The sequence below is a fragment of the Macaca thibetana genome, chromosome 5 (assembly GCF_024542745.1).
Source record: "Macaca thibetana thibetana isolate TM-01 chromosome 5, ASM2454274v1, whole genome shotgun sequence".
NCBI classification, from domain to species: Eukaryota; Metazoa; Chordata; class Mammalia; order Primates; family Cercopithecidae; genus Macaca; species Macaca thibetana.
Window position 1 is genome coordinate 102,954,754 of NC_065582.1, and position 16,616 is coordinate 102,971,369.

The 16,616-nt window shown below is 38.0% G+C and overlaps 1 protein-coding gene across 9 annotated transcripts in view; it reads right to left on the bottom strand.

Moving 5' to 3' along the window:
* Positions 1-16,616, bottom strand: part of ARHGAP24 (Rho GTPase activating protein 24) — a 532,908-nt gene that overhangs the window by 23,620 nt on the left and 492,672 nt on the right. For all 9 annotated transcript variants that reach the window (XM_050790447.1, XM_050790445.1, XM_050790446.1 and 6 more), the window contains 3 exons: positions 15,686-15,818; positions 2,940-3,013; positions 236-357 (listed from right to left, as the gene is read on the bottom strand). In XM_050790447.1, the coding sequence (XP_050646404.1) occupies positions 236-357; positions 2,940-3,013; positions 15,686-15,818 (329 nt within the window). The remainder of the gene's footprint in view (positions 1-235; positions 358-2,939; positions 3,014-15,685; positions 15,819-16,616) is intronic.

Consider the following 16,616-nt stretch of genomic DNA (forward strand, 5'->3'; position numbering starts at 1 on the left):
TTATTCTTGTAAGGCTAATGAAGAGGCATTTAATACATTTTATGTTTAGTAAACACACAAAAAAAATACCTGACTCTTCAAAGGAAGATTTTATGTTTAAAGAACTTCAGTTAATAAATGGAGTTGCCATGTATTCATTTATTACCTTGGTTTGCTCAGAGGGGAGTAGATTCTGGCCAATGAAGAGATAATTGCTGCTTCTTTTGATGAGGGTGTAAGACAATCATTTACTTACCCTCCATGATAGTCAAAGGATCTTCCACTTTGGGGCGCAGGATGTTAGGACCAAAGACAGTTGCCAAGTTCTGCACACTCATTTTGTTAACTCCCGAGTAGGACTGTACTTCATCCAAGAACCTACGGCGTATAAGCATATGATCGAAACACAATGGGATCAAATTTGCCAGTGGAAGAAAAATCAATCATTAGAAAATTTACAAACTAAAGTATGTTCAAAGATGACTATGGAGACAGAATTATTTGGATGTTCACACATCTCTCACTCAAACATATTGCAAATTAAGAAGGATCAAACTTTATGTATCATATCAACTATCTGTCTTGGCCTGGCCTGCTTTGATTTCCTCTGTCAATCAAAGGAACAGGTGTGTTTGAACAATACTAACAGGGACTTGAGAGTCAACAATGTTGATTCCCTTCTAATCCCTTAATAAAGTAATAATTTGTATCTATATTCAATTAGAGGACTGTAGATAAGATCAGCTGGTAGGATGCCTTATTTTAGAGAAGAGGAATTAACCCTCTTTGTGGAGTAATTTGTGAGCTTCAAAATTATAGTATATTAAGAAATGAGATAAAATACAGGCCGGGCATGGTGGCTCACACCTGTAATCCCAGCACTTTGGGAGGCCAAGGCAGGTGGATCACTTGAGGTCAGGAGTTCGAGACCAGCCTGGCCAACACATGGTGAAACCTCATTTCTAATTAAAAAAAATTAAAAATCTAGCTCGGCACAGTGGCGGGCGCCTGTAATCCCAGCTACTTGAGAGGCTGAAGCAGGAGAATCGCTTGAATTTGGGAGGTGCAGGTTGCAGTGAGCCAAGATTGCACCATTGCACTCCAGCCTGGGGGGGCAAGAGTGAAACTCTGTCTCGGGAACAAAAAGAGAGAGAGAGAGAGAAACATAAAATACAGTAGAAATTAAAACACAGTTCTAATTATATAAAACATTGCAAATGCAAACCGTTTCTATTTATTAGGTGCTAAAAAGTAAGAGGCATGAAATAGTAGGAGAGATTGTTTTCATAATCTTTCAGCATTTCTTCATTCCTCACCTCCTCTTCATTTATACAAGAGTTTCTATAATTTCATGGCTTGCTAATTGTACTGATGAGATAAAGAGGAAATAATGAACAATTAAAATAACATATTTATATAGTACTAGTATGTGTCAGTCATGGTGCTAATTTATTAAATTCTCAAAGCATCTCTCTGAGGTAGGTACCATTACTGTCTCTGTTTTACAGATGAGAGTCATGTGGTACCAGAGGGGGGAATCTTCTCCAAAGACAGAGTTAGTAAGGGGGAAAGCTAAGATTTGAACCCACCAGAGGATGTGACACCAGAGGCCATACCCTTAACTACTATATCAAGACTTTTTAAAAAGGTGCCTATTTCCACACATTCACTACTGCGATACAGCCCAAACTACAGTAACACTGAAGGCTAAAAGTCAAACTAGCATTTCTTATTTAAAATACCTGAAATTAAAAATCTCCTTAAATCTTTCAAGCAAGGTTAGGCATTTCTATTGTGGAGATAGACTTACAATATGGTTCCAAATAAACTTTTTCATCCCTTTTACTTAAGGAGAATGTAATCTCTGTCCCACCCACTAGAATAACTTGAATTAGTTCAAAATCTTTGGATTACAAGCTTCCATATTAATAAATCTAAGCTATCAGTGGCATAATTTCCTGCTATTTCAAATTCTGGAACCCAAGGTCCTGTTTGCTTCTAAGTATAACCATCACTAGAGGAACTTACTGTGGGAGGATTTGGAATTTCTACTCAGTTACATTGACAATTAACACCAAAATGTCTGATATTAGTCTTAGACTTCATAGTTCCTAGTCCCTTGAACACTTACCTAATCATAACACCAAACACATACATAAATGCTGCACTGCACTCAATTAAAACTTTGAATTTTATTTTAAAGTGGACTGGGAAGCTATCATGTAAGACACCCTGCAGTGACTTGTGCCAATCATCACTCTCTATTTAAATTTATACTGTTTCAATTTTGCATATTTGGTTCCTTAAACAGGGGCACATACATGGCATATCCCATTTGAGGCCTTGAGTTATACATTGAGAGGTACATTTTTCAGGCACAATTACTTTTCTAACAGAATTCAGTTACAAACGTCTTTTTGATGAAACCTGAGATGGGAAAGAAGTGGAAAGAAAATAACATTTATTGAATGCTTACTATATATTAATCACTTAAACTATAATTCAATTTTTAAAACAACTATGTGAAATACATGTTTTAATTACCATTTTACCTATTAGGACCCTGAGACTCAGAAAGAATAAGAGAATTACATAAAGACAGGCAACTAGTCAATGGCACAATCTTGGCTCCCATGCAGATCTTTCTCATGCCAAGGTGGCATGCTTCTTTTTCTAAACAACGCCACTCCTGAAACAGTACAAACAACTTGATTGATGTTCAGAACAACAAATCTTTAGTGTGTAGAGGCAAGAGAAACTTCAGAAACATTAAATTTCAAAATCAAGCAATTTAATGCTCAAAGAAGCCTTTGAGATCACCTTGTCCAACCTTTTAATTTTACAGAGGCCAACACTAGGGCTCAAAGTAGTTGAGTGATTTTATTCATTGTCAAACACAAATTTGGATCAGGCTAAATATGTCTTGTGTTGTTTACATTCGTCGTTAGGACAGTTCTTACCTGCAAATATACTTGAGGAGGTTGTAATTTACCACTGGCAAACTCTTCACCTGCTTTGCTAATTCCTTAACACCCTGAGTACAAAGAAGAAAATAAATGTTATCTTTCTACATGTTCACCTTAGAATTAAAGCAAGTGGAAATGGCCATATAATTTTTTTAAAAAATTAGTTTCATATGTTATCAGTGAAAGATCTTGTCCCGAGCACTTACCACTATCACAGTGAATATTTTAGAAATGTTTTCAAATATGTACCAGCATTTAAAATATCTCCATAAGTACTATTTGTGGAGAAACAGATTCAAGTAAAGCTATTTATCATTTTTAACATTTGTTTGCAATTGACTGAAAAGAGAAGATAAGCTCATTTATTAATAATATTATTTGAAGAAAAGTAAACTATGTAGTGAGCATCCTTCCCAGTTTTAGCATGTGTAGATCATAGATAAACACATCTACTGACGAAAGTCTTTCAGAGCTGGTCAGGTTTAGGATACATCATTTGGGGAGGGAGGATAATTGAAAAACGTGATCTTTCTGGAAATTTCACAAGGGACTAATTTATATGGTTCTTCTCATTGTATGACTTCCCCTAAAATGTAAATGATACCAGAAAAGCCAATGGATAATGTAATTTGCTTTCTTCTTCTGCCCATAAAGGTCCAGATAGTAAATATTTGAGGCTTTATGGGACAAATGGTCTCTGTTTGCAACCACTCAACTCTTCTGTTGTAGTGCAAAAGCAGCCACAGACAATATTATTTAACAAATGGAATAAAACTGCATTTATAAAAACAGGCAGCAGTTAGGCCGGGTGCGGTGGCTCACGCCTGTAATCCCAGCACTTTGGGAGGCTGAGGTGGGCCAATCATGAGGTCAGGACATCAAGACCATGCTGGCGAACACGGTGAAACCCCATCTCTACTTAAAATAAAAAAAAAAAAAAAAAAAAAAAAAAAAAAAAAAAAAAAAAAAAAAAAAAAAATTTAGCTGGGAGTTGTGGCGGGCACCTATAGTCCCAGCTACTTGGGAGGCTGAGGCAGGAGAATGGCGAACCCAGGAGGCGGAGCTTGCAGTGAGCTGAGATCGCGCCACTGCACTCCAGCCTGGGTGACAGAGTGAGAATCCATCTCTCTCTCTCTATATATATATATATAGGCAGCAGTTTTTGACATGAGTGCCAAAAAAATCTAATGGGGTAAAGAATAGTGTTTTACAAATGGTGGTGGGACAATTGTATATCCACACGAAGAAGAATTAAGTTTGTTCCTTTCCTCACACCAAAAACAAAAATGAACTCAAAGTGAATCATAGTTCTAAATGTAAAAGCTGAGGCTATAAAATTCTTAGAAGAAAATATAGGAGTAACTCTTTGTGACCTTGTATTAAGCAAAGTCTTCTTAGATATGACACAAAACCACAAATGATTAAAAATAGATAAATTTGACTTCATCAAAATGTACAACTTTTGTGTTTCAAAGGACACCATCAATAAAATGAAGAGACAATGCACAGAATGTGAGAAAATACTTAAAAATCATATTTATAAGGGACATATATCTAAACTATATAAACTCTTACAACTCAATACTATTAATAATAAGGCAAATAACCCAATTGAAAGTGGGGAAATAATCGGAATAGATATTTCTCCAAAGAAAATATACTAATATCCAATAAGTACATGAAAAGATGTTCAGCATCATTAGCCATCAGGGAAATGTCATTCAACCTTCAATGAGACGACTTTACTCATGTTAGGATGGCTAGGATAAAAAAGACAGGTAACAAGCGATGGCAAAGATTTGAAGAAATCAGAATCTGCACTCATTGCTGATGGGAATGTAAAATGCTGGAGGCCTTTTGAAAAACACAGAGTTGGGGGGGTGGAGCAAGATGGCTGAATAGGAACAGCTCCAGTCTCCAACTCCCAGCGCGAGCGACACAGAAGACCGGTGATCTCTGCATTTTCAACTGAGGTACTGGGTTCATCTCACTGGGGAGTGCCGGACGATCGGTGCTGGTCAGCTGCTGCAGCCCGACCAGCGAGAGCTGAAGCAGGGCGAGGCATTGCCTCACCTGGGAAGCGCAAGGGGGAAGGGAATCCCTTTTCCTAGCCAGGGGAACTGAGACACACAACACCTGGAAAATCGGGTAACTCCCACCCCAATACTGCGCTTTAAGCAAACAGGCACACCAGGAGATCATATCCCACACCTGGCCGGGAGGGTCCCACACCCACGGAGTCTCCCTCATTGCTAGCACAGCAGTCTGTGATCTACCGGCAAGGCAGCAGCGAGGCTGGGGGAGGGGCGCCCGCCATTGCTGAGGCTTAAGTAGGTAAACAAAGCTGCTGGGAAGCTCGAACTGGGTGGAGCTCACAGCAGCTCAAGGAAACCTGCCTGTCTCTGTAGACTCCACCTCTGGGGACAGGGCAATAACAAACACAGCTGAAACCTCTGCAGACGCAAACGACTCTGTCTGACAGCTTTGAAGAGAGCAGTGGATCTCCCAACACGGAGGTTGAGATCTGAGAAGGGACAGACTCCCTGCTCAAGTGGGTCCCTGACCCCTGAGTAGCCTAACTGGGAGACATCCCCCACTAGGGGCAGTCTGACACCCTACACCTCACAGGGTGGAGTACACCCCGAGAGGAAGCTTCCAAAGCAAGAATCAGACAGGTACACTCGCTGTTCAGAAATATTCTATCTTCTGCAGCCTCTGCTGCTGATACCCAGGCAAACAGGGTCTGGAGTGGACCTCAAGCAATCTCCAACAGACCTACAGCTGAGGGTCCTGACTGTTAGAAGGAAAACTATCAAACAGGAAGGACACCTACACCAAAACCCCATCAGTACATCACCATCATCAAAGACCAGAGGCAGATAAAACCACAAAGATGGGGAAAAAGCAGGGCAGAAAAGCTGGAAATTCCAAAAATAAGAGCGCATCTCCCCCGGCAAAGGAGCGCAGCTCATCGCCAGCAACGGATCAAAGCTGGACGGAGAATGACTTTGACGAGATGAGAGAAGAAGGCTTCAGTCCATCAAATTTCTCAGAGCTAAAGGAGGAATTACGTACCCAGCGCAAAGAAACTAAAAATCTTGAAAAAAAAGTGGAAGAATTGATGGCTAGAGTAATTAATGCAGAGAAGGTCCTAAACGAAATGAAAGAGATGAAAACCATGACACGAGAAATACGTGACAAATGCACAAGCTTCAGTAACTGACTCGATCAACTGGAAGAAAGAGTATCAGCGATTGAGGATCAAATGAATGAAATGAAGCGAGAAGAGAAACCACAAGAAAAAAGAAGAAAAAGAAATGAACAAAGCCTGCAAGAAGTATGGGATTATGTAAAAAGACCAAATCTACGTCTGATTGGGGTGCCTGAAAGTGAGGGGGAAAATGGAACCAAGTTGGAAAACACTCTTCAGGATATCATCCAGGAGAACTTCCCCAACCTAGTAGGGCAGGCCAACATTCAAATCCAGGAAATACAGAGAACGCCACAAAGATACTCCTCGAGAAGAGCAACTCCAAGACACATAATTGCCAGATTCACCAAAGTTGAAATGAAGGAAAAAATCTTAAGGGCAGCCAGAGAGAAAGGTCGGGTTACCCACAAAGGGAAGCACATCAGACTAACAGTAGATCTCTCGGCAGAAACTCTCCAAGCCAGAAGAGAGTGGGGGCCAATATTCAACATTCTTAAAGAAAAGAATTTTAAACCCAGAATTTCATATCCAGCCAAACTAAGTTTCATAAGTGAAGGAGAAATAAAATCCTTTACAGATAAGCAAATGCTTAGAGATTTTGTCACCACTAGGCCTGCCTTACAAGAGACCCTGAAGGAAGCACTAAACATGGAAAGGAACAACCGGTACCAGCCATTGCAAAAACATGCCAAAATGTAAAGACCATCGAGGCTAGGAAGAAACGGCATCAACTAAGGAGCAAAATAACCAGTTAATATCATAATGGCAGGATCAAGTTCACACATAACAATCTTAACCTTAAATGTAAATGGACTAAATGCTCCAATTAAAAGACACAGACTGGCAAACTGGATAAAGAGTCAAGACCCATCAGTCTGCTGTATTCAGGAGACCCATCTCACACGCAGAGACATACATAGGCTCAAAATAAAGGGATGGAGGAAGATTTACCAAGCAAATGGAGAACAAAAAAAAGCGGGGGTTGCAATACTAGTCTCTGATAAAACAGACTTTAAACCATCAAAGATCAAAAGAGACAAAGAAGGCCATTACATAATGGTAAAGGGATCAATTCAACAGGAAGAGCTAACTATCCTAAATATATATGCACCCAATACAGGAGCACCCAGATTCATAAAGCAAGTCCTTAGAGACTTACAAAGAGACTTAGACTCCCATACAATAATAATGGGAGACTTCAACACTCCACTGTCAACATTAGACAGATCAACGAGACAGAAAGTTAACAAGGATATCCAGGAATTGAACTCATCTCTGCAGCAAGCAGACCTAATAGACATCTATAGAACTCTCCACCCCAAATCAACAGAATATACATTCTTCTCAGCACCACATCGTACTTACTCCAAAATCGACCACGTAATTGGAAGTAAAGCACTCCTCAGCAAATGTACAAGAACAGAAATTATAACAAACTGTCTCTCAGACCACAGTGCAATCAAACTAGAACTCAGGACTAAGAAACTCAATCAAAACCGCTCAACTACATGGAAACTGAACAACCTGCTCCTGAATGACTACTGGGTACATAACGAAATGAAGGCAGAAATAAAGATGTTCTTTGAAACCAATGAGAACAAAGAAACAACATACCAGAATCTCTGGGACACATTTAAAGCAGTGTGTAGAGGGAAATTTATAGCACTAAATGCCCACAAGAGAAAGCAGGAAAGATCTAAAATTGACACTCTAACATCACAATTAAAAGAACTAGAGAAGCAAGAGCAAACACATTCGAAAGCTAGCAGAAGGCAAGAAATAACTAAGATCAGAGCAGAACTGAAGGAGATAGAGACACAAAAAACTCTCCAAAAAATCAATGAATCCAGGAGTTGGTTTTTTGAAAATATCAACAAAATTGACAGACCACTAGCAAGACTAATAAAGAAGAAAAGAGAGAAGAATCAAATCGACGCAATTAAAAATGATAAAGGGGATATCACCACCGACCCCACAGAAATACAAACTACCATCAGAGAATACTATAAACACCTCTACGCAAATAAACTGGAAAATATAGAAGAAATGGATACACACTTACACTCTTCCAAGACTAAACCAGGAAGAAGTTGAATCCCTGAATAGACCAATAGCAGGCTCTGAAATTGAAGCAATAATTAATAGCCTACCAACCAAAAAAAGTCCAGGACCAGATGGATTCACAGCCGAATTCTACCAGAGGTACAAGGAGGAGTTGGTACCATTCCTTCTGAAACTATTCCAATCAATAGCAAAAGAGGGCATCCTCCCTAACTCATTTTATGAGGCCAACATCATCCTGATACCAAAGCCTGGCAGAGACACAACAAAAAAAAGAGAATTTTAGACCAATATCCCTGATGAACATCGATGCAAAAATCCTCAATAAAATACTGGCAAACCGGATTCAGCAACACATCAAAAAGCTTATCCACCATGATCAAGTGGGCTTCATCCCTGGGATGCAAGGCTGGTTCAACATTGGCAAATCAATAAACATAATCCAGCATATAAACAGAACCAAAGACAAGAACCACATGATTATCTCAATAGATGCAGAAAAGGCTTTTGACAAAATTCAACAGCCCTTCATGCTAAAAACGCTCAATAAATTCGGTATTGATGGAACGTACCTCAAAATAATAAGAGCTATTTATGACAAACCCACAGCCAATATCATACTGAATGGGCAAAAACTGGAAAAATTCCCTTTGAAAACTGGCACAAGACAGGGATGCCCTCTCTCACCACTCCTATTCAACATAGTGTTGGAAGTTCTGGCTAGGGCAATTAGGCAAGAGAAAGAAATCAAGGGTATTCAGTTAGGAAAAGAAGAAGTCAAACTGTCCCTGTTTGCAGATGACATGATTGTATATTTAGAAAACCCCATTGTCTCAGCCCAAAATCTCCTTAAGCTGATAAGCAACTTCAGCAAAGTCTCAGGATACAAAATTAATGTGCAAAAATCACAAGCATTCTTATACACCAGTAACAGACAAACAGAGAGCCAAATCAGGAATGAACTTCCATTCACAATTGCTTCAAAGAGAATCAAATACCTAGGAATCCAACTTACAGGGGATGTAAAGGACCTCTTCAAGGAGAACTACAAACCACTGCTCAGTGAAATAAAAGAGGACACAAACAAATGGAAGAACATACCATGCTCATGGATAGGAAGAATTAATATCGTGAAAATGGCCATACTGCCCAAGGTAATTTATAGATTCAATGCCATCCCCATCAAGCTACCAATGAGTTTCTTCACAGAATTGGAAAAAACTGCTTTAAAGTTCATATGGAACCAAAAAAGAGCCCGCATCTCCAAGACAATCCTAAGTCAAAAGAACAAAGCTGGAGGCATCACGCTACCTGACTTCAAACTATACTACAAGGCTACAGTAACCAAAACAGCATGGTACTGGTACCAAAACAGAGATATAGACCAAGGGAACAGAACAGAGTCCTCAGAAATAATACCACACATCTACAGCCATCTGATCTTTGACAAACCTGAGAGAAACAAGAAATGGGGAAAGGATTCCCTATTTAATAAATGGTGCTGGGAAAATTGGCTAGCCATAAGTAGAAAGCTGAAACTGGATCCTTTCCTTACTCCTTATATGAAAATTAATTCAAGATGGATTAGAGACTTAAATGTTAGACCTAATACCATAAAAATCCTAGAGGAAAACCTAGGTAGTACCATTCAGGACATAGGCATGGGCAAAGACTTCATGTCTAAAACACCAAAAGCAACGGCAGCAAAAGCCAAAATTGACAAATGGGATCTCATTAAATTAAAGAGCTTCTGCACAGCAAAAGAAACTACCATCAGAGTGAACAGGCAACCTACAGAATGGGAGAAAATTTTTGCAATCTACTCATCTGACAAAGGGCTAATATCAAGAACCTACAAAGAACTCAAACAAATTTACAAGAAAAAAACAAACAACCCCATCAAAAAGTGGGTAAAGGATATGAACAGACATTTCTCAAAAGAAGACATTCATACAGCCAACAGACACATGAAAAAATGCTCATCATCACTTGCCATCAGAGAAATGCAAATCAAAACCACAATGAGATACCATCTCACACCAGTTAGAATGGCGATCATGAAAATGTCAGGAAACAACAGGTGCTGGAGAGGATGTGGAGAAATAGGAACACTTTTACACTGTTGGTGGGATTGTAAACTAGTTCAACCATTATGGAAAACAGTATGGCGATTCCTCAAGGATCTAGAACTAGATGTACCATATGACCCAGCCATCCCATTACTGGGTATATACCCAAAGGATTATAAATTATGCTGCTATAAAGACACATGCACACGTATGTTTATTGCAGCACTATTCACAATAGCAAAGACTTGGAATCAACCCAAATGTCCATCAGTGACAGATTGGATTAAGAAAATGTGGCACATATACACCATGGAATACTATGCAGCCATCAAAAAGGATGAGTTTGCGTCCTTTGTAGGGACCTGGATGCAGCTGGAAACCATCATTCTTAGCAAACTATCACAAGAACAGAAAACCAAACACCGCATGTTCTCACTCATAGGTGGGAACTGAACAATAAGATCACTTGGACTCAGGAAGGGGAACATCACACACAGGGGCCTATCATGGGGAGGGGGGAGGGGGGATTGATTGCATTGGGAGTTATACCTGATGTAAATGATGAGTTGATGGGTGCAGCACACCAACATGGCACAAGTATACATATGTAACAAACCTGCACGTTATGCACATGTACCCTACAACTTAAAGTATAATAATAATAAATAAATTAAAAAAAAAAAAAAGAAAATAAAACTCATGAGCTAAGACATCTTTTTGTCCAGGTCAGTTCTGTATCACTAGTGCTTAGAACAATACTCAGAAGAGTTAATGAATAAATGGTAGAGAGCATGAATACTCTTTTTAATTCCCCATGGTACTTATATCTGCTTAGAGTCATTTACAGTTATGTCTTGCTTGTAAGTGTGGGTTCTTTGAGGACACAGACAGCACGTTCCATTCATTTTCATATCCTAAGTAATCGAAAATGTATATGCATAATCCATGTTAGGAAAGTGCATATTCCTACTTGCCTATTAGGGAAGCACACATATAATACCTGGCATGTAGAGAATGGATTGGAAGACTTTAAGATTGGAGTTTCTCAAAGCAGTAGACATATCATTACAACAGTACATAAAAAAAATGGATGTGTGAAATACATTAGCAATGAAAAGAAGTACGTAAGATGGAAATAGTGTGTGATTCCTTTGGTGCTTGAAGGTAGATAAAAGAAGAAGAATGTATTAATAAATTTTTAAACCTATTTACAATTTTCTAAAATTGGCAACATGGGTATGTTGGGGCCAAGGAAACTTCCCCTTTGGCCCTTAGAAGTTTCACTGAAAAACCAACTCACAATAAGGCAGATTAAATTAGAGAAATGATGACTTTACAAATTTCTTACTACTGTGCACACAGGGAGAATCACAGAGTGATTGTCCAATATTCCAATGGGGTATGGATGCTTATATACTTCTTGGAAGAAAGAGTGATGGAGAAGTGTGGATGATGTTTGGAAGATGGTAAATGACTTTAAGGGCAATTCAATTGACTTGAAAAACATCCAATGATCTGGCACAAAGGCTGTTGAGCACACAGAGCATAAGACAATGGTTTGAGACTAAAGTCTGTCCAGGTTTGTTGACAGACTTTAGTCTTCCTGTGATATGAGTTCAGTTAATGAAAACCCAGGGAAGAGACTGGAGGTAATTGTTTTCTTCTTTGGTAGGTCCAGGCTTGCAGATAATGGAACTTCAGAATACAACTCTATTTTGTGCTTAGGAAGAGACTGTGGGGACGGGGGTGAAACAGAAAGCCTTGAGGCCTCTTCTTTGGTTCAGCATATACAAAGCATTATAGTTTTGGGTTGTCGATTTGTGAGCCCCAACAAGTACCATTAACTAAAAAAGGAGACACAAGAGAAAATTCTAGTTCATAGCAGAAAATACAGAAAAAAATGAATTTAAAACAGAACTGGGATATGTAGCTCAGGCGTCCCCAAACCTTGGGCCACACACTGGTACTAGTACATGGCCTGTTAGGAACAGACCCACACAGCAGGAGGTGTGTGGCGGGCAGGTGAGCGAAGCTTCATCAGTATTTTTACGTTTGTTCATTTTTTATTTCCATAGGTTATTGGGGAACAGGTGATGTTTGGTTACATGAGTAAGTTGTTTAGTCATGATTTGTGAGATTTTGGTATATCGATCACGCAAGCAGTATACACTGTACCCAATTTGTAGTTTTTTTTATCCCTTATCTCCTCCCACCCTTTTCCCCTGAGTCCCCAAAGTCCATTGTGTCATTCTTTGCATCCTCATAGCTTCACTCCCGCTTATGAGTGAGAACATACGATGTTTAGCTTTCCATTCCTGAGCTACTGCACTTAGAATAATAGTCTCCAGTCTCATTCAGGTTAGTGTGAATGCCACTAATTCATTCCTTTTTATGGCTGAGTAGTATTTCATTGTATTTATGTGTATATGTGTACATATGTGTCTATATATATATGTACACACACATACACCACAGTTTTGTTATTCAGTTGTTGATTGATGGGCATTTGGGTTGGTTCCACATTTTTGCAATTGCGAATTGTGCTGTGATAAACATGCGTGTGCAAGTATCTTTTTCGTATAATGACTTCTTTTCATCTGGGTAGATACCCAGTAGTGGAATTCCTGGATCAAATGGTAGTTCTACTTTTAGTTCTTTAAGGAATCTCCACACTGTTTTCCGTAGTGGTTGTACTTAGTTTACATTCCCACCAGCAGTGCAGAAGTGTTCCCTGTTCACTGCATCCATGTCAACATCCATTTTTTTTTTTTTTTTATTATGGCCATTCTTGCCAGAGTGAGGTGGTATTGCATTGTGGTTTTGATTTGCATTTCCCTGATCATTAGTAACGTTGAGCATTTTTTCGTATGTTTGTTGGCCATTTATATATCTTCTTTGGAGAGTTGTCTATGCATCTTCTTAGCCTACTTTTTGATAGGATTTTTTGTTTGTTTTCTAACTAATTTGTTTGAGTTCATTGTAGGTTCTGGATATTAGTCTTTTATCAGATGTACAGATTCTGAAGATTTTCTTCAACTCTGTGGGTTTTCTGTTTACTCTGCTGATTGTTCCTTTTGCTGTGCAAAAGCTCTGGATCTTCATCTCTCATCTTATACATAAATTACCTCCAGATGGATCAAGGTCTTAAATCTAAGCCCTGAAACTATAAAAATTCTAGAAGATAAAATTGAAAAGCTTCTTCTAGACATTGGCTTAGGCAGAAATTTCATTTATTCAACCCAAAAGCAAATGCTTCATTTGAGCCACTCCCCATCACTCACATTACCACCTGAGCTCCATCTCCTATCAGGTCAGTGGCAGGATTATATTCCTGTGGGAGCATGAACCCTATTGTGAATTGTGCATGTGAGGGATCTAGGCTGCGAACTCCTTATGAGAATTTAATGCCTGATGATTTGGCACCATCTCCCATCTCCCCCATGTGGGACTAATATATATATATTCACACACTACATATATATATATATGTAATAAAATATATAATAAATGTAATGTGCTTTAATCATCCCCAAACCATCCCCTGCCCCCAGTTTATGAAAAAATTGTCTTCCATGAAAATGATCTCTGGTTCCAGAATGGTTGGAGACTGCTGGTGTAGGTAATTATGTAAGTAGGTGATTGGATAAATGAGGTTTAAACACATTTCTCAGGAAAGAAGACTGAGTTGCATATATGGTTTGGGGACATGATAGTTGATGCTACAGCACAGTATACAGAGTTGGAAGGCTGTAGTCCAAATGCTGGAAAATATTTAAATGGAGGGAATGTGATTGCAGAGTAATCAATATAGAATTTTATATACAGTGAAGTACATAACAAATTGAGAAAATGGAATGGTTAAAACAATTGTAAAAAATTAGTTTCAAGGAAGGAAGGACTGTCATCAAAGACAAAGAAGTAACCAATTGAGTATTTCCTATTAGGTTGGTACAAAAGTAATTGCAGTTTTTGCCATTGAAAGTAATGGCAAAAACCATAATTACTTTTGTACCAATCTAATAGATTTAACAATTAGATAGTTTTGATGACCAAAAGCTTAGAGAGAAGGCAGAAAAATTTAATTCAGATAAGTATAGTCATGTTCGTAAATAGTTCAAGAGTAGGTTAGATTCTGTAAATACATAAAGAAATATAGTACCAGAAACCAGAAACATTTGGTGTCAGAAAACATGGGTTAAAATATGTGTGGAAAGAATGTAGAGAAAGCCATTTGGAATAGTAATTTGCTGCTTTGTCCTCTGAAAGATAGAGTGATTTGCTCATATTTGAGATTCAAAAAATTAAATTTTGATGTTTGAACATTGTTATCTCTTGTAAGATATTATAGATTTTATAATGGTTGTTTCTGATTAGATTTGTAAAATAAAACAATGTTTTTAAAATTAAAAAAAAAAAAAGAAACAAAAAAGAAAAACACAGAGTTACATATGGCCCAATAATTCTACCTTCTAGGTATACACTTAAGAGAAATAAAAACATAGGTCCATGCCAAACTTTGTACATGGATGTTCACAACAACATTATTCATAATAGCCAAATAATGAAAAAAAAAAAAAACAAAAAACACCCACAGGTCTGTCCGATGAATGGATGAATAATGGAACATTGTTTAGAATTAAAATGAATGATATACTGATAAGTGGCACAAAATGAGTAAACTTTGAAAACAGTGAAAGAAGCCAATCGTGCACACACACACACACACACAAACATTGAATGACTCCATTTATAAGGAATGTCCAGAACAGGCAAATCTTTAGGGACAGAAAATAGATTAGTAGTTGCCAAGAACTGGGGAAAAAGCAGAATTAAGGGAGGGTATTAGGTTTATTTTGAGGCAATAAAAATATTGCAAATATTCTGAAATTAGATTTTGGTGATAACATAATATCTCAGAGTTGCACAACTCTGAGAATATACTAAAAACACTGAATTATACATTTTAAATGGGCAATTGTATAGCATAAAAATTATACCTTACCAAATCCGTTTAAAGAAACAGTAGGTAGGATTTTTTGTATACAAGCCACTGTTTGAAGTGGTTTGTGTTCACACAATTAAAAGATTATGAGACATAGCAGTCACTTTTTTGTGTGTGATGTGTGGCCTGACATAGCATTGCATTTACCATTTAGGGAAATAAAGTGGCATGCCGTGCTGATTTAATTTATTCAGCTATATTTCTTTTTTTGATCAGAGAGGGGATCAGAAATGGTACTTGAGCTGTATTTGGAAAGTCTCAGTGTGTGTGAGGTCAATGCAAAGGATAGTGGAGAATAACACTGGGATAGGGCAATGGAAATTTACAGATTTAAGACTAAGAACACACATAAAAATTCCAAACGAAAGCTTATTTGGAAATAAATGCATCAACTTACCACTTCCTCTTCCTTGCTGAGCAGTTTGGCACATGACAAAAAATCTTCATACTTCGCATAAGGAATAACTGGTTCTGGAAGTTCTCGGAGGTACAGCTTAAGAAGTGATGCCACCGTGTGTACATCTGTGTTGCTGTGGAGATAGAAGTGTGAAGATATTCTTTGGAGTAAACTTCATACCATTCTATTTATTTTTTTCAAGAGTCCAAGAGTTAGAATTCCATCCAAGTTGGCAATGGAATGAATCAACCCAGTTTTCAGAGAGCACTCATTTATGTGATGTGTATTAGGTGGGGAGAAGAAGGCCTAGAAAGATCTACAGAATCCTCAGTGTAAAGGTGGAATGATGGTTACCAGAGGCTGGGAGGGATAAGTGTATGTGTGTGTGGGTGGGTGGGGTGGGAGTGGGGATGGTTAATGGGTACAAAATATAGCAAGGTAGAATGTATAAGATCTAGTATTTGATAGCAAAACAGGGTGACTGCAGTCAACAATAATTTATTGTACATTTAAAAATAACTAAAACAGTATAATTAGAATGTTTATAACAGAAAGATATGATGAATGTTTGAGATGATACATAGCCCATTTACCCTGATGTGATTATTACACATTATAGGCCTGTATCACAATATCTCATGTACCCCATAAATATACACACCGACTACGTACCCATAAAAATAAAAAAAAATTAAAGAATCCTCTGTGGTTTGAACAATCAAGCATTTTTCTTTGTGTGTATTTGATAGTGAGCAAAGGTGTTAACTTAAGAAAACAATGAGAATATATTAGATCTGAAATAAAATGTATTGTAATAAAATTTACAAAAAATACCAAATCTATAGATGAGTATATGTGTGTATTCAATATAAAAATGAATTACTAAATTCCCACTCATCTCTCAAAATGTTGAACTCATTTTTGAGAAAGT